This window comes from Heteronotia binoei, chromosome 4, assembly GCF_032191835.1.
Source record: "Heteronotia binoei isolate CCM8104 ecotype False Entrance Well chromosome 4, APGP_CSIRO_Hbin_v1, whole genome shotgun sequence".
In the NCBI taxonomy this organism is placed as follows: domain Eukaryota; kingdom Metazoa; phylum Chordata; class Lepidosauria; order Squamata; family Gekkonidae; genus Heteronotia; species Heteronotia binoei.
The window spans coordinates 117240176-117263546 of NC_083226.1; the positions used below are offsets into that span (position 1 = coordinate 117240176).

The following is a 23371-nucleotide window of genomic DNA, read 5'->3' on the forward strand; positions in this document are numbered from 1 at the left end:
ACTGATCCCAGGCAACAGAAATGAGCTCCTCTGGAGAAAATCGCTGCTTTGAAGGGTGGTCTCCATGGCATTGTACCCTGCAGAGGTCCTTCTCCAGGCTCCACCCCTAAATCTTCAGGTATTTTGCAACCAAGTGCTGGCAACCCTAAGAAAGTTTCAGCAACAGTTTCAGCTACAGAAATAAGGATATTTTAATACTGGAAAATAACATTCATAGCAATAAATTTTTTATTTTGTTTTGTAAAAGGCAGTGTGTTTTAAAATTATTCATTGTGGAAAGTGCCTTCAAGCCACAGCCAGCTTAGGGTAAATCCGTAGGGTTGGTTTGCCTGCCTTCTCATAGTGATGCTGAATTTCCTTGGTGGTCTCTTATCCAAGTACTTATTGGGTTAAATGTAAAATAAATCCATTACCTTGAAAGCACCAAACCTTTACTCAGTATCCCTGATCCTCTATGTTTCCTGGTTAAGGGGAAAATATTGTTCAAACAAATTACAAAGATGAGATTACTCCAATGGTAATGAGAGAAAGAAAAATTTACTTACAAAAATAGAGTCACAACTTACATGACATATTCTTCAAGGTACATCTAGCTTATTGTGTACAAATTAACTTCAAAAAAGGTTAGCTTGCTACATCTCCAAACCCAGGTAAGAGAGAAGAAAATAGGTCCTATATAAGATGAACCAGAAGACAGCAATGGCCAAAGAAGCTCAACATCTAACCAGTGACAGGGCAGGGTAAGAGAATTCTTTTAACCCTTTCCCTCCCAGATCCTCTTGCAGAGTTACAATATCCAACATCCCTCCTTAATGTCACAAGCAAGAGTTCTCATTCCAACTTATCTCATAGTTTATCAAATCTGTCTCTTGATAGAGGCTTGATCAGGATTTCAGGCACCATCTCTTCTGTTGAACAGTATTCTATCTCTAGTATGCCCTTCTTAATTAGGTTAGTCACTCAGTGAAACTTAACACCAATGTGCTTAGTTTGTGCAACCATTTTTTCTGCTTGAGAAAACTTAATGTAGTTCTGTTTGTCTTCTTTAAGTTGAAATGGAGAAATCTTAATGCAGTTCTATTTGTCTTCTTTAAGTAGAAGTGGTTTTGCTCATCAACTCCAGAGTCTTTTAGTAACTGGTCTAGCCACAACACTTCTCTGCATCCTTCAGCAGATGTTATATTTTCAGACACAGTGGAAGACAGGACTTTTTTGTAGAAAAAGCCCAGTAGGAACTCTTTTTCATATTAGGCCACACACCCTGACATCACCATTGTTTCACACAGGGCTTTTTGCAGCAGGAACTCAATTGCATATTAGGCCACACACCCCTGACACCAAGTTAGCCGGAACTGCATTCCTGTGCGTTCCTGCTAAAAAAAAGCCCTGGTGGAAGACAAACTTACTGTAGTTTGCTTTATAGTTGACCTGGAGATTGGTTTAGCCTAAGCCAGGGGTGTCAAACACATAGCCTGAAGGCTGAATCAGACCTCCAGAGAGTTCATATCAGGCCCACAAGCAACTCACTGTTTTTTTCTTGCTTCCTTCTGCATCACAGCATGCTTTGCCTGGCTTGCTCAATTGCACAGGAGCTACAGAGCAAAACCTCTATTTTCTCAATTGGCAACCAGCACATGAAGCAGCTTATGTACAAAGGCTTGCAATGCCCAGCCATTTCATGTTTTCCCCAGAGTCTTAGCACTGACCACGAGATTTCTGTAATGAATGTCGATAAGTCAAAAGTAGGTTTGCAACTTACAGGCACATATGAACAGCATACTCAAGATTGCTACAGCACAGACATTGTCTCCAGATTTTGATGCAATAATTCAGAGTAAGAGGTGTCAGTTATCAGAAACTGTTAAATAAACAAAATATTGCAAGAGTGCTAAGCTTTTAAGCAAAGACTCTTTAATTGTGTTTGTGTCCTTTATAAAGTTTATATCTCTACTACCTAGAGAGAGAGAGAGAGAGAGAGAGAGAGAGAGAGAGAGAGTATTACATTTTATGGCACGCATGGCCTGGTCCGACAAGGTCTTATTTATGTCGGATCTGTCCCTCATAACAAATGGGTTTGACATCCTGGGTCTAAACTTACCAGCATCCTGTGCAGGATGCCTTCCTCTACAAAGAAGGTTTGTCTGTGATGTGATATGAACTCACCAACATTACCCACCATTTTGAGGCTTTTGTCCATATGAGGAATTTGTGAGTTTAACTCTTTGCCTCAGCAGATATGCAACTGAGTACCTTGAGAAATCATCCAGAAAGATTAAATATGTCTATTTCCAATATTTGATGCTACATGTACTGGTCCAAAAGCATCACAATTAATTCTAATGCCTTACTAGTACAGTGGAAAGGAAAGTCTAGCTGGTTTTGCTCTTACCACAACACATACTTTTGTTTATGTCATTGATATCACATGGCTTTACCTTAATGCCTTTGGTGAGGGTTTTTGTTGTAAAGGTTTAGGATTATTTTTGGATTATGATGTTCTAAGCAACTGTGCCACAATTCCAGGCTCTCTTCATCTTTCCGTTCATGTGCCAGTTGTACCTGTGCACTGCAAGACTCAATTCCCTTTTGGTCACTATCAACAGGTACAGCATTGTCTTCAGTAATAGTACATTTCTTATTTCCAGAACATATGTAAAATAGTTTTATTGTGAACAGATTAAGTTCAAAAAGGTTACTTTGCTATGGCTCCAAGCCCAAGTAAAAGACAAAAAAGAGGTCCTATTGAAGATGAAACAAGACAAGCAATGGCCAAAGAGGTTCAGCACCTAACCAGTGAGAGGGCAGGGGCCAACTGCCAAGTGTACCCGAGTGAGAGAATTATCTTTCCCTCCAAGATCCTCTTGCATGCAGTTACAATATCCAACAGTACTAACCAAGACTGACCGTGCTTAGCTTCCAAGATCTGACGAGACTGGGATATCCTGGGCCATAGGTACTTCATAACAATTAAACATACAGTTGTTCCTGAAGAATAATCACAGCAAGTTTATGCAGGGGTGGAATTCTAGCAGGAGTTCCTTTGCATATTAAGCCATACACCCCTGATGCAGCCAATCCTCCAAGAGCTTACAAGGCTCTTTTTTGTAAGCTCTTGAAGGATTGGCTACATCAGGGGTGTGTGGCCTAATATGCAAAGGAGCTCCTGCTAGAATTCCACCCCTGGATTTTTGCATGGGTATTGGGTTGGGTTGGGTTGGGGAAGGGGGGGGGGCAGCGACTAGCCTCCCTTTTCCTTTCCAAATGGTACAACTGCATGAGAGTCCTGAGAAGAACAACTGAAGCTCTTGTCCATAATTTTATCTGTCTTGCAGGCAGGATTCCTCTCCTGGAAAATGCTAGTGATAAAGGGACTGAGCTGTTCAAATTTCACCTCAGCCATGAACTCACACCATATACAACCTACCATCTTTCATTCTCCATTTCCAGTTTGCAGTATGAGAATAATAATACTCTGAGCTATCTCAGTAGGTATTTGTAGGACTGGCTGAGATAACATACATAAAGTGTTTTAAATACTATTTTAAAACTGCAGTGGAAATGCTTATTTATTATTATAAACACTCAGAGCAGCCACTACAAACGATAGGGTCTCAGTTCCTGCCCTGGATAATTTGGGGAGAAGGGAAAAGAAGTGAATGCATTCATCAGATTTGGATAGGATGAAAAGATTTAATATGGGGATGCCATAGTACTTCCCTTCCAGTCAGCTTAAGAGAATCATAATACTGTTGATTATTTAGGCAACGGAAGGTTCCATTCTTCCAATGAACACACAGATGTGAAATTTAAGATGGTGGTAAAGATGGTCCCTTTGTGGACATAGTAGCAAAATTCTTTTCTCCCAGATGATGTACTAGTATCATAAGGCTTCAGCAGCTTTATGACTGCGTATGGTCCCTTGGCCTAAATATATAGTGTTGCATGTTTCCAACAATGACTCACTCATGTGAACTGATAAACCAAGAAATTGCTCTGGCCAGACAAACAGTTTTGAATCTGTGGAAATTCAGAATCTGAGGTTTGCAGCTACTCTTCATATGTGAAGAACACATTGGAGGTACAGGTACAACATCTTTGTGCATCTTGTGTTCATTGCAGACAACGAACTTGTATACATCTCTATAGCATGTTCCAAATTATCCCAATTTATGATGTATTATTAAGAGGGAGTAGTAGGAAAGTGTGCGTTTTATAGCAATTTGGTTTAGAACAAGCTGCATAATTGCTTCTCCATTTACTATATAATGTCACAGCATCACTCCATGGTGTTCTTTTTTCTCTTTCTGCACATTTAAACAATTTAGGTGTACCAAACTGAGCCCAACATTTACAACTTCAGTGTGAGGTGTGTGTTAAATTATAGCCACTAATGGGGGGCAGCTGGTAGAAGGTGCACTTATAAGTTGTTTAAATGATACTGTTTTACTGATTACGTGACACAGATTGCATGAGGAAATGAAAGACAATTTTAGTAGCCTTGCACAAAAGAATCTTCTCTTTTTAGGGGGGAGAACCTAATATGAAGTATATAAACTCCAAAGACCTATTTTTTTCCTCTACATTCAAATGGTTATTTAATAATAGTCTGACAAGTTAGTTAAAACAACCCATTCTCTGAAACCCCTTTTAAAGTTTAAAACTGACTTAGCAGGAAATATTTACCGTGTGTGTTCTTTATAAATGCCTCTTTTGTGCCAATGAAATATTCTTGGGTTTATGGCTCCATTCCATGCTGTTCTCAATGCACCTCCCCACCCCCACCCCCCGCCGCCCCAAGCAGAGAAGCAATTCCCTGCTCAGATATCAGGTCAGGCTTTACTGGCTACTTGGGTGCAGTGAATGGTCCTGTCTATTGCCAATTTAATATAATTACTCTAACTGAGGAATGGAGAAAGACTAGGGTTGCCAATCCCCAGGTGGGGGCAGGGGATCCCCCGGGTTGGAAGCCCTCCCCCCACTTCAGGGTCGTCAGAAAGCAGGGGAAGGGGAGGGAAATATCTGCTGGGTACTCTATTGTTCCCTATAGAGATTTATTTCCATAGAAAATCATGGAGAATTGATCTGCGGGTATCTGGGGCTCTGAGAGGGCTGTTTTTTGAGGTACAGGCACCAAATTTTCAGTACAGCATCTAGTGCCTCTCCTCAAAATACCCCCAAGTTTCAAAACGATTGGTCCAGGGGGTCCAATTCTATGAGCCCCAAAAGAAGGTGCCCCTATCCTTCATTATTTCCTATGGAAGGAAAGCATTGAAAAGGTGTGCCGTCCCTTTAAATGTGATGGCCAGAACTCCCTTTGGAGTTCAATTATGCTTTTCACAGCCTTGATCTTGGCTCCACCCCAAAGTCTCCTGGCTCCACCCCCAAAGTCTCCTGGCTCCACCCCCAAAGTCCCCAGATATTTCTTAAATTGGACTTGGCAACCCTAAGAAAGTCAAGATACTTTAGTGTTTCTACTTTAGTTAGAGTAACAACAACAACAACAATTTTTATTTGTATCCCGCCCTCCCCGCCGGAGCAGGCTCAGGGCAGCTAACAGCATTATTTCATACATTGGTCATACAATATTAAATAAAACTACATTGACAGTTTAATTAAAATTCTGATTAAAATTCTAAAATTAATAAAATTAATAAAATATACTAGTGCTATAATTACGTTTACATTTATGATGGCGAGTTCTTTAGCAGTTTCCCTCTTGGTCGGTGAAGGCCAATCGGAAGAGGGTAGTCTTGCAGGCCCTGTGGAACTGTTCAAGGTCCCGCAGGGCCCGCATTTCCTCTGGAAGTTAGTTCCATAGTAGAGAAAGCTCGGTTGCGGGTGCTTTGCAACTTCACCTCTTTCGGCCCGGGAATGTTCAGCAGGTTTTTCCCGGCTGACTCAGTGCTCTCTGGGGTTCATACGGGGAGAGACAGTCCCTAAGGTAGGCAGGTCCTCGACCATATAGGGCTTTAAAGGTAATAACCAGCACTTTGTAACGAATCCGGTATACAACTGGCAGCCAGTGCAGTTTGCGCAGCCCAGGCTGTATGTGACCCCACATTGGGAGCCCCAACAGCAATCTAGCCGCTGCGTTCTGCACTAGCTGCAGCTTCCGGATTCGGTACAGAGGCAGCCCCATGTAGAGGGCATTACAGTAGTCTAGTCTCGAGGTGACCGTTGCATGAATCACCGTTGCCAGATCTTGGCGCTCTAGGAAGGGGGCCAGTTGCTTTGCCCGCCTCAGATGGAAAAAGGCTGACTTGGCAGTGGCTGCAATCTGGGCCTCCATTGATAGTGAAGGCTCCAGTAAAACTCCCAGGCTCCTGACCCGGCACACCGCTTTCAGCGGTGCCCCGTCGAAGACTGGGAGAGGTATTTCTCTTCCCCGGGCGCCCCGATCTAGGCAAAGGACTTCTGTCTTCGCTGGATTTCGTTTCAGCCCACTCTGCCTTAACCAAGTTGCCATAGCCTGCAGAGCCCGGTCTAAGTTCTCTGGGACGCAGTCAGGCCGGCCATCCATTAGTAGATAGAGCTGGGTGTCATCCACATATTGGTGGCACCCAAGCCCATATCTCCTGGCAATCTGGGCAAGGGGGCGCATGTAGATGTTAAATAACATCGGTGAGAGAACTGCTCCCTGAGGCACTCCACAATCCAGTGTGCGTCTCTGGGACAGCTCGCCTCCGATTGCCACCCTTTGTCCCCGATCTTCAAGGAAGGAGGAGAGCCATTGTAGGGCTGACCCCCTAACCCCCACATCGGCGAGGCGGCAGGTCAGTAGCCGATGGTCGACCGTATCAAATGCAGCCGACAGGTCTAACAACATCAGCACCGCCACACCACCCCGATCCAGATGCCGTTGGAGATCATCCACCAGGGCAACCAGTACTGTCTCCGTCTCATGGCCCCGGCGAAAACCAGACTGGCAAGGGTCTAGGATGGAAGCGTCATCCAGAAAGCCCTGTAACTTTAGAGTAACTGTAGAAAGTGTCAAAAAGCCCTGTTTTCATTTAATCTAAAAATGTAGACATTACTAAATTGATGAAGCATTAATTTATCTATTTTATATGTTTCCTTTTTGCCCTAAGGCACTTACAAATTATAAAGACAAACAAAGATATAAAACCATCTTGACAAGGAAAACAGCAACAATAAAAACAATTCACCAGAACCAAAGTGTCAGCACAAAAAGAATGACACAGGCTCCAAAAGCACAACTAAACTGATAGACAGCACTAAACAAACTGCTATCACTCTGAAGAAAGTTCCTTAAGTGGAGTACAACCTCAAATAGGATCTTATTTCCTGGTCGAACATCCATCCAGCTTCCAAAACTTGAGGCACTCAAAGAAGGGAGTGCATATTTCAAATCCTGACTTTAGAAACTAACCATAGATTAGTATAAGGCAGAAGTAGCAGGTTTCCATCATTACATAATAATATGTATGAATCCATTACTAGCAACACTTTTTACCATGCATTGCTCTGCTCACTCAGTTGCACAAAATGGCAGCTTCGGCAAACTCTATTGTATGCCATAGATTTTAGGTGAAATCCCTCCCCAGATTCCCCCATTCACACGTCCCATCCCCAAATCTGCAGGACTTTCTCAGGACAGAGCTGTCAACTAAGGTTGCCAGGTCCCTCCTGGCAAGCAGTGGGGGAGGACTTACCAGGAGCAGGAGGAAGGCTCAGGCTATGTCACCAGTGACATCACTTTCAGTGTGTGCTGAAAGTGATATCACGTTGTGCCATAGAGGCAACACTTTGGTACTAGGGCAAAAATTCTATGGTAAAAATAGCTTCTACCGCAGAGATTTTGCCCAAATACTGGAGCATAACTATGACATCACTAATGTGATGATATCACTTCTGGTCCATGCCAGAAATGCCATCACCACATAGCAATGTAGCCTGGGCCTCCCTTCTGCAGGTGGTTTTGGGCAGCAGATGGCTTCCTGGCCTTTTGACTGGGGGAGGGGGGCTCAGGAGAGCTCCAGGAGAGCAAGGCCTGCTTGGGCTGGCTGGATCTCTAGCCAGCCCAAGCAGGCCTTGCTCACCTGGGGCTCTCCTTTCTTGCATTGAGTTGCTTTTGGCTTGTGGGTGGGGCATATGCTAATATGTTATGCTAATGAGCTCCACCACCTATTTTTCTACAAATTGACCCCTGGGTGGGTCCAAGAAGGACTGTTGAGGCGTGGTCGCCCCCCCCCCCCCCACTGCCCAGCTGGCTGGTGTCTTTGGGACCCTGAAAAATCAGGGGATCTGCTCTCCCCACCTGAGGACTGGCATCCCTAGGCTAACACATTCCTGGAGATTTGGGGACAGAGCCTGGAATGAATAGATTCTGGAGAGGAGAGGGCTCAGCAGGGATATGATGCTATAGAGTCCACCCTCCATAGCTGCCATTTTCTCCACGGGAAATTATCTTTGCAGTTTAGGGATGATTTGAAAAGAGCAAGAGTCCGGTAGTTCCTTAAAGACTAACAAGATTTGTGGCTGAGTATAAGCTTCCATGAGTCACCGCTCACTTCTTCAGATCCAGGCCTCACCTTGAGGTTAATAACCTTAGGCCCAAAGCATATATACTCATAAGTAAATCCCATTGAGTTCAGTGAGACTTACTTTCTAGTAGGAAATGTGATTACAGCCTAAACCAACAAATACAAATATTCCAGATAAACTTGTCTTTATCTTGGGTTTTTATATTTAGAAAATGCAAGTGGTGGCTCCTCAACTTCCAGGGGACATCTCATTTCCCCCTCCCTCATTATTTTTATGTTCCTTTCTCTGAAAGTCCCCATATCCACTTTTCATGCTTCCTTTTTTACTCTTCACCCACTATTAAAAACCGCTCAGTCTTCAGCTTCTCCCTCTTCCCTCCCACTGGTAGCCTCTTCCTGGAAAAAGTTCAGCCTAGTTGTAGGGTGTCAACCCAGCCACTAGGCTGGTCCAAGTTGCATGGTGCTGGCCAGGCTGGGTCCAGTTGCATGGTGGCAAACCTGCAAGAACTTGCAAGGAGCTCCTTCTCACTCACCCACCTACATTTAATCTGCCTCCCATCTTATCTGCTTTTATTATTTATTTACTTCATCTATATCCCATTTTCCTCTCCAATGGTCATTCAAAGAAACCTACATCAGGGGTGTCAAATGTGTGTCCTGCAGGTTGTAGCCGGCTCCCACAGGGCTTGTATGCAGCCTATGATCAACTCACTGTTGTCTGCTTCCTTCTCCTCTCTCTTGCTTCCTTCTGCATCATGGCTTGCTTTGCCAGGCTCTTGCAATCACACAGGAGCTACAGAGCAAGAGAGCTTGCTTTGCCAGGCTCTCTCAGTCGCAGTCTCCATTGGCTGAGGCTCCTCCCCCTCTTCATTCTCTGGGGAGGAACGGAAAGAGCAAGAGCTTACTTTGCCCAGTTTTGTCAATCACATGGGAGAGAGACAAGGAAAGCACCTTTAAGATCAACAAAGTTTTATTTAAGACATGAGTTCTTAACCTTGCTACAGAGAGAGAGAGAGAGAGAGTTTTGTTAGGCTCATTCATTCATTCATTCGATTTTAATATGGTCAATGACCAGCACAAGTCAGAACAAGTTAATAAAAGCTAAAAGACAAAACTAAAATACTCACAGAATGAACAAATGAGTTTTGTTGGGCCGTTATTCCAGGACTCTCCTCGGTACAGCTGGGTTTCCCTCCTGTATTTCACTGTATTAATGCACTCATTAATGCACTTCTTTCTCAGAAGGAAAGCAGTGCGAACAAGTCAGCAAGGTGGATTAGGCTGAGAGTGTGTGTCCAGACCAAGTTCATCTAGCACATTTCCTTTGCAAACTGGGGGTTTTGAACTTAGACTTCCCAGACAGTAGACTAATACTGGCCACTATAAACTGCACTATTCTTGCAGCACCACACAGGAGTTGTAGTTATTTCTCTGGGGAAGATTATAGTTTTGTAGACAAACATATAGCCCTCAATCTGTGACATGGTGCCTTCAAATGTTCTTGACCAACACAAGAAGCAATTTACATACAAAAGCTTGCAATGCCCAATCATTTCATGTTTTCCTCTGGTTCTGAGGTGCAAAGCATTAACCATGATACTTCTGTAATGAATGTAAGTAAATCAAAAGTAGGTTTGCAACTTACAGATACACACCCGAACAACTCCTGAACAGCATACTCAAGATTGCTATAGCACAGATATTGTCTCCAGTTTTGGATGCAGTGCTTTAGAGCAAGAAGTGTCAGTTTTATTTTAAGTTTTTAAAAACAATCATTAATTGTGTTTGTGTCCTTTATAAAGTTTATGTCTACCTGGCATTACATTTTATGATGCACATGGCCCAGCCTGACAAGATCTCATTTATGTCAGATCCAGTCCTCAAAACAAATGAGTTTGATGCTCCTGACCTACATCATTCTCTTCTCCTCCATTTTATCCTCACAACAACAAGATAAATTAGGCTAAGAATGGGTGAATGGCTTAAGGTCATCCAATGATCTTCTACTGCAGTATGAGGATTCAAACCTGGATCTCCAAGATCCTGTCCTGAAACTCTGACTACACCAGTCAGGCTTTCTTAGAGCAGCTGTAGTTGAACAATTGCAAGCAGCCCAGCCTGAGTTAGTCATGTAAATTGCATGGTAAGGAGTCACTGTTGCTGTTGGGTGTGGTCCAGATGAGTCCTCCCTCAAATGTAAAAACAGCACTGAAAAGCTGCCCAACCCAAAGCTTGAAGTCTGTTTATATTGCACAGTTGCCAAACAATGGCCATGGGAGGGGGCGGGGTTCATTTAGTAAAGCTACAGGTTCTGCTTATATTATTGAGGGAGTTTAACTCCCCCCCCCCCCCATATATTTTTATTTTTGGATTGCACATCTGTCTGTAAATCTGGGGTGTTTTTTTAGGTTTGTAGAAAGATCTGGCTTGTCGGTCCATGGCTCTGGTTATCCACAAATTTATCCATGTTGTGAATTAGAAATATTGAGATTTATGATGCTTCAAATCTCATTAGAGCCAGTCATTTTTGTCCAGAAAAGTATAAGAAAATTATAGATTATTCTTAATTGTTTGTGGCCTTTTGTCTAGCCAGGAAAGCAATCAGTGTAGCAATTTTAAAGCTCTGATTTTTTTCCAGATTGCAATGGAAATATTCTATCAAACAAGAAGACTCTTTATGCAAGCAAAGTATTAACCAAGTTTTAAAACAGCCAAGATTTTTTTTAATGAGAAAGAGAGAACGCTCAAAAACCTACTATAACCATACAAAATATTTATATGACAGATAAAAATGGAATGGAAAAATAAATTTAGAAAGCTAACTTTCTAGTACTTTTGGACAGTCTTACCAATGAGTGTCTATAATCTGACAATCCATTTTTATTATCCATATGTCTCCAATTTTCAAAGAAATTTGAAAATTCCATTTGTTGCAATAAATTGTGTGTTAATCAAAGTCATGTATGATTGAACTGTGGCTATCATATCACAGAGTTCATTATACCTCAGCTATCAGCACACACACGCACACCTCCAAAAACCCAGATAGCTGCATGGTTAGTTTCCTTTCTATATTTTCTGTGGTAATATATGTAAAGGCCAATCAAAATGGTCACCCAGATCAGGCTGCTCCCATGTCCCTAGCCTTGTAGGCACCCTACACCCAGATTATGTGGTTACTTCCTGTTCTAGTATACTAGTGCTGAACCTCTGCTAAGGAAGCAGACTTTTTGGTAGTTTGCACATATCCCAGACCAGGGGTGACAAACATACAGCCCACGGGATGGGACTGGCCCACCCAAGGCTTTAATGTGTCCTCCAGCTCTCTCATCTCTCCCCTCCTCTGCCCATCCTCAACCTTCTGAGCTGCCGCTGAGTGCAGGGAGCAGAGGCCAGAGCTGCCAAGCTTCCCAATTCCCAGCCACATGAGTCTGCTAGAGCTGGTTTGGGTTTTTTTTTTAAAGTCTGCTGTGTGAGGGGAAGGGAGCCTGATCCTTAACGTTGTGTTTCCAGGTGGTTTTCTTTTGTGTTTACTGAGCTTGAGTGAGTCTGCTTAGAGTTGTTTATTTCTTTAAGACTGCTATGTGAGGGGGGAGGGAGCTTGATTGAAACACTGTTGTGCTTCCGGGTGGTTTTCTTTTGAGTTTACTGAGCTTGAGACAGCAGCAACAGAGCTGTTTATTTAAGTCAGCTGTGTGAAGGGGAGGGAGCTTGGTTACAACTATTGTGCATCTGGCTGGAGACTTTTCTCTTGCGTTTATTGAACTTGACACAACAGCCATCTGGGTCTGCTAGGGTTCTGGGTTATCATTAATCCCCATCCCTCCATTATCCTTGGGGGCAGCATTTGTTTAGTTAGCATTACATTTTTGCCTGGACTAGCCAGGTCATGGCTCAGTTTATTTATTTTATTTTATTTTATTGGATTTATATCCTACCCTCCCCGTTGAAGCAGGCTCAGGGCGGCTCACAACACATAATTTACAATAAAAACATTTACATCAAAAACATTAAACAGTTTAAAATAATTTCGTGTTAATTTCAATACAGATTTAAGATGGTGTTCGATGATCTTAGTATCCATTGGATTTAGCGTCTTGGTTGAGGAGCCTCTGCTTGGCATCCCTGGCACCCCCAGTTAAAGGAACCAGGCTGTGGTTTATTATGAGAAAGACTTCAGTCTGAGACCCTGGAGAGCCACTGCCACTCTGAGTAGACCTGGGGGAGGGGAGAGAAGCTTAAAATGCTCAACCATTTCATGTTTTTCCCTGGGTCCTCCTAGGTTCAGATCATTGACCATGAGAACAGGATGGGGAAAGTAAAGTAATGTTCTCTGCACAATTTCAGACACTACAATTGCCAGGCTTCAGGACTGGTGCTTAGGCTGGGGAAGGCTCAGCAATTGGGGGGGAGGGGATATGGGATCCCCCTTGTGAGTTTTGCAGGGCCTCACTTCTATAATTCTGGAAACCAAATATCTTACCATCTCAGCAACAATCAATTTTACTGAAATTCTTGTTTTTAAATTCTTACAATATTGCATTCAAATCAGGGGCGTAGCTAGGGCTTTGGGGGCCCGGGGCCCAAGATTTATGTGGGCCCCCCTATGTGTGTGCACGCCGCCAGAAACAGGATATGATGTCACTTCCGGTGATGTCACTTCCGCAAGATGGCCACCACTTGCGAGGGAGCCCTGCTGGAAACAGGAAGTGATGTAACTTCCCCAAAATGGCCACCACTTGTGGGGGGGAAACAGGAAGTGGTGTCACTTTGCGGGCGGCACCCCCCCCCCCCAAGATGGCACTGCTGGTGCGATCTAGGTCATGTGATTGATAACCTGATTACCCCACCACACCATGTGACAGGGAGAAATGCCACAAGCAGCCTGCTGGCCCAGCTGTTCCCCTTGTGCCCTGAACTTGTGGGACTTCTATATTAAGCAAGCTTACAAGAAAAACAAGGAAAACAAAAACAGGCATACTGATGTGGTTTTCAACAAGCAAAGCTATAAGTAGGTCCCCATGGAACGTCTAATCACTTAGATTTTCTCCCAAGCTGGATTTCCCTTGCCTTTATGCTAGTTGGTACTATCAGATCTTTCCAGGGATCCCTGGATGTCCCATAAGTAAGAATAAGCCAGTCAGCTATTTGTTAAAAGCAGTTCTTTATCTATTCCACCCTTTGGGTGAAGAAGTACTTCCTTTTATCCGTTTTAACCTGACTGCTCAGCAATTTCATTGAATGCCCACGAGTTCTTGTATTGTGAGAAAGGGAGAAAAGTACTTCTTTCTCTACTTTCTCCATCCCATGCATTATCTTGTAAACCTATATCATGTCACCCCGCAGTTGACGTTTCTCCAAGCTAAAGAGCCCCAAGCGTTTAACCTTTCTTCACAGGGAAAGTGTTCCAACTTCACAGGGAAAGTGTTCCAAAAGTCTAGTTGCCCTTTTCTGGACTTTTTCCAATGCTATAATATCCTTTTTGAGGTGCGGTGACCAGAATTGCACACAGTATTCCAAATGAGACTGCACCATCGATTTATACAGGGGTTTATGATACTGGTTGATTTGTTTTCAATTCCCTTCCTAATAATTCCCAGCATGGCGTTGGCCTTTTTTATTGCAAACGCACACTGTCTTGACATTTTCAGTGAGTTATCTACCATGACCCCAAGATCTTTCTCTTGGTCAGTCTCTGCCAGTTCACAACCCATCAACTTGTATTTGTAGCTGGGATTCTTGGCCCCAATGTGCATTGCTTTGCAGTTTGCACTTGGCCACACTGAACCTCATCTGCCCACTCACCCAGCCTCAACAGATCCCTTTGGAGTGCCTCACAATCCTCTCTGGTTCTCACCACCCTGAACAATTTAGCGTCATCTGCAAACTTGGCCACTTCACTGCTCACTCCCAACTCCAAATCATTTATGAACAAGTTAAAGAGCATGGGACCCAGTACTGAGCCCTGCGGCACCCCACTGCTTACTGCTTACTAGCTTGGTGTCAGGGAGTGTGGTCTCATATGCAAATGACTTCCTGCTGGGCTTCTTCTACCAAAAATGCCCTGCAAAAACAATAGTGATGTCAGGAGGTGTGGCCTAATATGCAGATGAGTTCCTGCTGGGCTTTTTCTACTCAAAAAGCCCTGGTAATGCATGACATTTTCTCTGTATAAAAAAACCCTTGCTTACAAGAGCTAGGTGACTGGTGTCTGTACATTTCAAGTCAGTGTCCCTAAGAACATAAGAGAAGCCATGTTGAGTCAGACCAGTGGCTCATCCAGTCTAACACACTCTGTGTCATACAGTGGCCAAAAAGACCCAGGTGCCATCAAAAGGTCCTCCAGTTGGGCCAGAGCTCCAGAAGCTCCCCCACACTGTTGCCCCCCAAGCACTAAAAATGCAGAGCATCACTGCCCTAGACATAACAACGTAACAGAAGCCATGTTGGATCAGACCAACGGCCCATCCAGTTCAACACTCTGTGCCACACAGTGGGCAAAGCCCAGGGGTTATCAGGAAGTCTACCACAAGCAGGGCCAGAACTCCAGAAGCCTCCCCCCACCACTGTTGCCCCCCAAGCTCTAAGAATGCAGAGCATCACTGCCCTAGACATAAGAACATAACAGAAGCTACATTGGATCAGGCCAATGACCCATCCAGTCCAACACTCTTTGTCACACAGTGGCCAAAAAAACCAGGTGCCATCAGGAGGTCCATCAGAGGAGCCAGTACACTAGAAGCCCTCCCACTGTGCCCCTCCAAGCACCAAGAATATGGAGCATCCCTGCCTCAGACCTAAGAACATAAGAGAAGCCATGTTGGATCAGGCCAATGGCCCATCCAGTTCAACACACTGTATCACAGAGTGGCCAAAAAACCCAGGTGCCATCAGGAGGTCCACCAGTGGGGCCAGAACTCCAGAAGCCCTCCCACTTTCACACCATTCTGCACTCAGCTCAAACTGGGCAGCCTCCCCGCCCCAACACAAGACCCTTGCAAATATTTAAACCCGATTTTCATTTCATTCTTAACCTACCAAAAGCCAGCCAAAATAAAAGTCTTCTACCTGTTCTAAGATGAAAGGATGGGAGGAGGAAGGAGGGGAACCACATAATTGCTAGTTTGACAAATGTAAGGTGAAAAGTTCTTCCTTGACTTCCCATGAGAAACTTTTCTTTACATTTCAGCACTTTACACAGCCTTTCTGAAAAGCCACTGAAGAAGGACCACTGTTAAATGTGGGATGGGTCCTATGATATGTTACTACGAAATAGCACTTTAAACGCAGTGGGTCATCGTAACAGCTTTGCACTTGGGTCACAAGTATGATGCCAGCGGGTAACCCTAGAGCAAATTAAGGAGCAGTGGGAGAGGCTGTAGTACATGATGAGACAGCCACTGCCAAGACAAAGTAATCCCAAAGCCAAGTCGGAGACATAATAATAATAGGAGCGCTGCGCCTTTAAGCCGCGCGGATGGGAGCTGTCCTGCGCTTTCTTCTCGGCGTTTTTTGGCAAGTCCCACCTCACGGGGGCCAACCCGCGCGCTCGGCTAGTGTGCGGGCGGGAAGGCCGGCAGCACCTGTCTGCTCGGGGGGGCTTCTCGTTCCGTCCAGGAAAGGCGGGAGAGCTCCCTTCGCTGCTGGAGAGCGGACAGGCAGGCGGGAGGAGCCGGAGGCAGCCCCTGTGGCTGGGCGCTTACCTGTCTGTGGGGGTGGTGGGCTCCGAAGCGGTGGCCGTGACGCTGGACGCCAGGGAGAGCGAGGGAGACGCCGGGGCGCTGAGCTGGCTGCCGCTGCTGCTGCTGGCCTCGGCCGCCGTCGCCTGGTGCTCCTTGTGGTGCTTCTTCTTCAAGCGCCAGTTGCCAAACGCCGAGCGTTTCTTGCGTTCTCCGCCGCCGGCCGGGGGGCTGTTGTGGCGATGCTGCCGCTTCTCCTGAGGAGACGGCGAGGGGAGCGGCGTCTCCCGGCTCGTGTCCGGCTCCGAGTCCTCCGACTCGCTCTTGTGGAAGAGCCTGCCGAGCCTCCTCAAGCCCCCTTTCTCCATGCCGCGCGCGCTGGCCCGCCTCACAGCACCTTAGCCCAACACGGCCATTGTTCGGGGGGCCCCCTTGGCAATGCGGGGACCCCCAGACCTGGGGCGACCCGCCCCCCCTCCCTACGCCACTGATTCAAATATAAATACAAAATATCACCACCCACCAAGATTCACATTGCTTTTTCTACAGTCTCTCTATTGTGTACTTCATATATACGTGTATGTATGAACACATCCAGACTCAAGTCCTCACTCCAACTTTCCCAAATGTCCAAAAATGAATCCCAATGGATTAGTGGTCATTATTGCTCCATTTTGGATGAACCTTTTTCCAGAAGACATTTTGGTTTCTGTTGTCAATTCAAAAGGAAGCTTGCTGATACTCTGTTCCTTCCATTTTTTGATGCCTCACGTTGGAAAATGATTAATGTGAGCTAAATGTTAGCAATGGCTACAATGTTCCATGGAGTAAATGATATGAGATTAGCATAAATGTCCAGGTGAGAAAATATATTGAATTGGATACTGCATGCAGACTGAGACGAGGCACTCAATAGAGAGTATCCAATAGCATACTCAGTAGAAAGACTGTAGAAAAAGCAATGTGAACCTTGCTGGATGTGATAGTTTGTATTTGTATTTGAGTACAATATTGTAAGAATTTAAACACAAGAATTTCAGTAAAATTTATTTTTGTTGACACAATGAGATATTTGGTTTCCAGATTTGCAGTCTATTTTCCTGTGGTCCCATTTGGTTTTATACGCCACTTCTATAATGGCACTTTTACACACACAATAATGCACTTTCAATACACTTTGCAATTGGATTTTACTTTACAAAATGGAAAATCCACTTGCAAAAGGTAGCTGAAGAGGACTGAAACTGCATTATTTAGCATGTGTGAATACTGCCTTGTTTGCGAACTCCAGGGTGGGAAATACCAGGAGATTTGGGGTATGGAGCCCAGTGATGGCAGTTAAGGGGACACTGTGTCAACAACTGGGATGTCAGCAAGTTCTAATCCCATGCACCCCATCCTCCAAAGCAGTCATTTTCTCCAGAGGAGATGAACTCTGTAGTCTAGAGGTCGATTGTAATTCTGGGAGGTCACTGGGAAGCTGGCAACCCTATTTTACAGCCCAGCCCAACAAAGTTTCATGTATGTCAGATCTGGTTTTCATAAGAAATGAATTTGATACCCCTGATCTAGACCAGTAATCTCTAGCACAGTGCTCATTTGCTTCTTCTCTGAAGCATCACATGAAACATGGTTCTTCTCCACTTTTGTAAAGTACTGGGGTTGGCGCAGTAAGAGACCAGAGTCGGAGAGTGATTTCAGCAAGCTTTACTTCAGGAACACACACACAGACTGAGCTCTATTCAAACTTCCCGCTCTTTTATACAATTCTTGCCCCCTTCTGATTGGTCCTTAACTATCTACATAGATTGGCTATTTACAGGGCCCTAAGGGCCTATCAGGGTACAGTAGGAGCCTAGATGTTGATTGGCTACTTATGTTTCAATCCTTCCCCTGATTGGGCACGCTTAGGCCTTCTCTGGAACCCTGGTGTGGAGTACAAGCTTTGGCTTGTTCAGCTTCCCTCCAAAAGTAACAGTTCTCCCATTTAAGCCTAGGACACAACAACTTTACTAGAATAAGCCCTGGTGATATCACCTTTATATCTTCAGGAAAAACCCATTTGGAAACAGCTCCTCCCGTGGCACAGAATGGTAAAGCAGCAGTACTGCAGTACTGTGGTCTGAACTCTTTGCTCACGACCTGAGTTGAATTCTGGCGGAAGCTGGATTCAGGTAGCCAGCCCAAGGTTGACTCAGCCTTCCATCCTTCCGAGGTCAGTAAAATGAGTACCCAGCTTGCTGGGTGGAAAGTATAAAAGACTGGGGAAGGCAATGGCAAACCACCCCATAAAAAGTCTGCCATGAAAACGTTGTGAAAGCAACGTCACCCCAGAGTCGGAAACAACTGGTGCTTGCACAGGGGACCTTTCCTTTCCTCCATTGTAAGCAGTTGATTAGCTTGGAGCTTATCGTGTTGTAGAACACCTCATTTGTGTGTGTGTGACTTAAAAAAGCTTCCATGCTAACCATTTTGTAATTAGTTCCTCCACTCCTGATATTGAAGCTATTTTGTGCATGGCTCCACCTTCATGGCAGCCATTTTGTTTTGGCATCAACTATCTGTTTTTGAGATTCCAAAGTATTGATAGGTTCTACAAGATTGGGGACCCCTGATGAGCATGGTGTGGGCATCTCCACCATGGGAAATTCCTAGAGATTTGAAGGTGGAGCCTGGAAATGGCTGGAATTGAGGAGGGAGCTCAGCAGAAAATGTTGCCATCCAAAACTGCCATTTTCTCCTGGGGAATAGATCTCTGTAATCTGGAGATCAACTGTATTTCTAAAAGAACTCCAGACCCTACCTAGAGATTGGCAATCCCATCTAATATATTAATTGGGCCTAAACTCTGATATCTTGAGGCCAGATCAGATTTAGAATGCTAATTCCCATGACAAATGACCTCATTTGCTGTTGTTACTAGAAAGCCAGTCTGCTTTCAGTGCTTTAATAGACACCATATCAAGAATCATATAGTTAGTATATAGATCAGTATAAAGTATAGGTAAGTTCTGAGTATTTATTGTCCCCTCTGCTTATTTTTTTTAACTTTTTCACATTTTTATTTAAAGCTGACATCTTTGGTTAAAAAAAAAATCAGAAAAATTTTGACAGGGACCAAAGTGATAATTGGAAAGTTTTGACATTTGAGGTTAAATATTCTTTTTTTAAAAAATGGTTCCTAAACCTCAATGCTCCCATAATAGCTTTTAAAACTGAATTCTTACCAGGCCTTCTCATAAGGGTATGTCTGTACTAAAGAAAAAGAAGTCCAAAACCAAAATATATTGCCATAGATCAAATGGTCAAACAGTCCAGCTATCACAATTGTAGCTTGGGTTTTTTTTCATGTTATGTGTAATTCTTTAATTTACATTACTGTAACTTAAAGTTTTGATATAGTAATTTTCAAATCTGCAGAAAATAAGATGATTCCTTTGGTAAATTTAAAAGCAACAGGTCACCAGTCATAATTCCATCTACTAGACTGCTTTGATGACTTTCATAGATCAACAGCAAGTAGCAGATCACATTAAACAAACAGTTCATAAATTCTGCAGGCCTTAAGGGAGAAATATAGCTTTAATTTAGAAAAAACAATTCATTTTTTGTGGCTTGAGTTTTCACCTTTGCTCAGTTTGTGTCAAAACTTAATTCTACCATCACACTTTGAGATAACCATCTGGTTTCTATTTTAGTTTTGATTTAATTGGGGAAGGGGAGGGGTCCATGCCCTTCTGAAGGGTAGGTCAAACAGAGTTTTATTTTTCATATTACTTTACAGAGTCTTTATGCTTTCCATTTTGATCATCTATACAAGTAACTGAGTGAGGGACAAGTGCAACTTAGACATTCTGTTCTCTCCCCACCCTTGATCTCATAGAAAGCAACCTTTCAGAATAGGGGGACTATAAAAACTGGATTTCAAGAGGGCCAATCACTGTTTTGAATAAATAAGTAAATAAAAATACTTATAAGGAGCCCCTTCTGAAACACTGAAAAGAAACCAGAGACAGAGTTTCAACAGAAGTTGGAAGCCTAATTATGCAACAGTGGTCAACAGATTTTTTTTTTAAAAAATCAACATATAGACCCATTATCCCAGATCTGCCTCTGTCATAACATCAGCTGCTTACCAGAAGCAGGCTACCTTATTTGCTGCTGTTTAAATTGAAATGGGTCTTCAAAATGGCGTGAGTATATCCAAAAAATTGGCTGTGCTATAAAAGTGAGAGCAACAATTCAAAAGACATGTATTTTTATGCTTCGAAATTTTGAAATATTATTTTATTTTTACTTTAAAGTAAACATGAAATTTGAGTTGCTTACAGTACTGTACCTCCATAAGATATAACAAAGCTGGACTACTGCAGAGTGAGCTCTCTCCTCATGTAGTCAGAAGAATTTTACTATACAATAGGTAAGATGTATGGTGAACTATCAATCCTTGTGTAGCTAAAATCAGAACACTCTGACACTTTGTGGGTTAAACCAATTTATGTCAGTCCTTAAAAACACTGGCTTTGTTGTAAAATATTTATATGTATACATTTGTATTAATATTAGTGTTTTGGATTTAAAAAAACTGTAACTCATGGGATATGATTAACATATTGCTATCCGTATGTTTTTGACAGTGAATGTAGTTGCAATGCTGCAGGAATTTTGGGAGAGTAAACAGAAACAGAAAGGTGTATTTTCAAGTGAAAGCACTGTAGTATATGAGTCACTGAATTCGCCTGGACCTCCATTTGTGAGTTATGTCACCCTGCCTGGAGGAAGCTGCTTTGGTAACTTTCAGGTAAGAATATATATAATATATACGTACACAGAAGCATTTTATGGACAGGGTATGATAGCAATAAGATCTGCATGCTATTCTGTTCATCATGACTATCCATACCTCTCTGGTAGTCTTAGAACCTGGAGTTGGCCAATGAAGTCAATTGACAGTGGGTTCACAGAGTAGGGTTGCCAAGTCCAATTCAAGAAATACCTGGGGACTTTGGGGGTGGAGCCAGGAGACATTTGGGGTGGAGCCAAGATCAAGGCTGTGACAAGCATAATTGAACTCCAAAGGGAGTTCTGGCCATCACATTTAAAGGGACGGCACACCTTTTCAATGCCTTCCTTCCATAGGAAATAATGAAGGATAGGGGCACCTTCTTTTGGGGCTCATAGAATTGGACCCCCTGATCCAATCGTTTTGAAACTTGGGGGTTACTTTGGAGAGAGGCACTAGATACTATACAGAAAATTTGGTGCCTCTACCTCAATAAACAGCTCTCCCAGAGCCCCTGAAACCTCCAGATCAATTCTCCATTATACCCTATGAGAATCAGTCTTCACAAAGGGAATAATGAAGTGCTCAGCAGACATTCCTCCCCCCCCCTGTTCTGGTGACTCTGAAGCGAGGGATTGGCCTCTCTACTCACGAGTTGCTGCCAACTTTTTCAAAGTAACACAGACACACCATTCCAAGAGGAAGCCTTTCAATCGGAGCCTGAAGCCTCTGGAGGTGGAAAGGCACATGGTCCTCTGGGGGCAGGGCTTCCCCCTGCCGGCCAGCTGACTGGGGGCGGGAAGGAGCCTGGGAAAGCAGAAGAACCCCCGCTGGGACCTGGGGATTGTCAAGCCTATCACAGAGACAGAAAGCAGGTCCAAATGGTCCCCCAGACAGATTGCCTCTTGGCATCCACCTCACATACCTCAGATGCAATCCAAGTGTCATATAAAGACAAATCACATTGCTTGGCCAGGTCCATGGCTCCCTTGACCAGCTTTCACCCCCATTTTTATCCCACTAATCTCTTTCCCACAGCAGATGGTGCACAGGAATTACTGCCTCAGCCTATGATGACAACCATTCATTCGTATAGATTTTTTCAGAATAGTCCAAATTCACCAGAACAGCAGTGTAGTGTGATTGTTGGTTAGAAGTTTGAACTAGGCTTGGGAAGACCCAGGTCCAAATCCCCACTTGCCACAAAATTCTTTGGGTGATCTTGGGCCAGTCACTCTCTCTCAGCCTGATGTAAGCTTAGAAATGCCTTGCCAAAAAATCTGGATAAACTGACAGCATAGTGGCCAGAGTTGCCCCTAAATATAAGTGTAATTTGAGATGTTAGAATAATCTCTAAGTAAATGTGTAGTGACTTATGAAAGGCTGCTACATTTTGGTGTGTATATACAGCCTGTCATGGTGATTAATATAACTTTTTCACACTGCCATTACTCAGTCTTTATTTTAAAAAAAACAAGGGTAGCAACAAGCATAAGAATGAAAACTGCAAAAAACTGCAAAAATAAAAAAGTTTGAGTCCAGTGGCACCATTAAGACCAACATTTAATGAACACTTCTTCAAAGTGTTATTTGCTGTTTTAAAAACTTTCATTTGGTACTTTAATATTTAAAGCTAAACCAAGATCAAAATAATTCATACTATAGTATTCCCCTTTATTATGTATCGGTGTGAAAGTTGGTCCATGAAGAAAAATGAGAGGATAAAAGTTGATTCCTTTGAAACGTGGACAAGAGTTTTCTGGATACTATGGACTGTCAAAAAGGCAAATAAATGTTTTCAGTATCAATGAAGCCTGAACTTAATAACTAAGCTGAGGCTATCATACTTGGTCACATCGTGAGAAGACAAAACATAATGCTAGTCTTTCCATTAAATGAGAAACAATTCTGGCTATAAATTCTTCTGTACTACACCATCCCCCAATCTGGAATCACCCCAGGGTTGGGAAATTCCTGGAGATGTGGGAGTGGAGCCTGGGGAGGTGGGAGTTTGGGGAGTAGAGGGACCTCAGGGTAGAATCCACCCTCCAAAACAGTCATTATCTCCAGGAAACTGATCCCTGTTCTCTGGAGGTCAGGTGTAATTCCAGGAGATCTTGAGGCCTCTCCTGGTGGTTGGCAACCATACCTATATACCATAATTAGTGTATAATATTTCAGCCTGCTCTGTCAACAGTTGGCCTGCCAGTGCTTCAGTGCTTATTCTTATTAGCCCTATCACATAATCTAATGTCTCCCTAGTGTATTTAATGATGCACTTCCAATGCTGTTAGCATATATGAAGCATCCCTTATGTGTATCCTTGGTTATCAATACTTTAACAATACCATCAGAGCTCTGACTCTGGTAAGTGCATGAAAGGATATTGGACAAGCTATGAAGGC

General features: G+C 43.5%; 1 protein-coding gene across 2 annotated transcripts in view; it reads left to right on the forward strand.

The window, feature by feature from the left end:
- Positions 1 to 23371, forward strand: part of LIX1 (limb and CNS expressed 1) — a 58724-nt gene that overhangs the window by 8080 nt on the left and 27273 nt on the right. For both annotated transcript variants that reach the window (XM_060235650.1, XM_060235651.1), the window contains exon 2: positions 20821 to 20984. In XM_060235650.1, coding sequence (XP_060091633.1) covers positions 20821 to 20984 — 164 coding nt within the window. The remainder of the gene's footprint in view (positions 1 to 20820; positions 20985 to 23371) is intronic.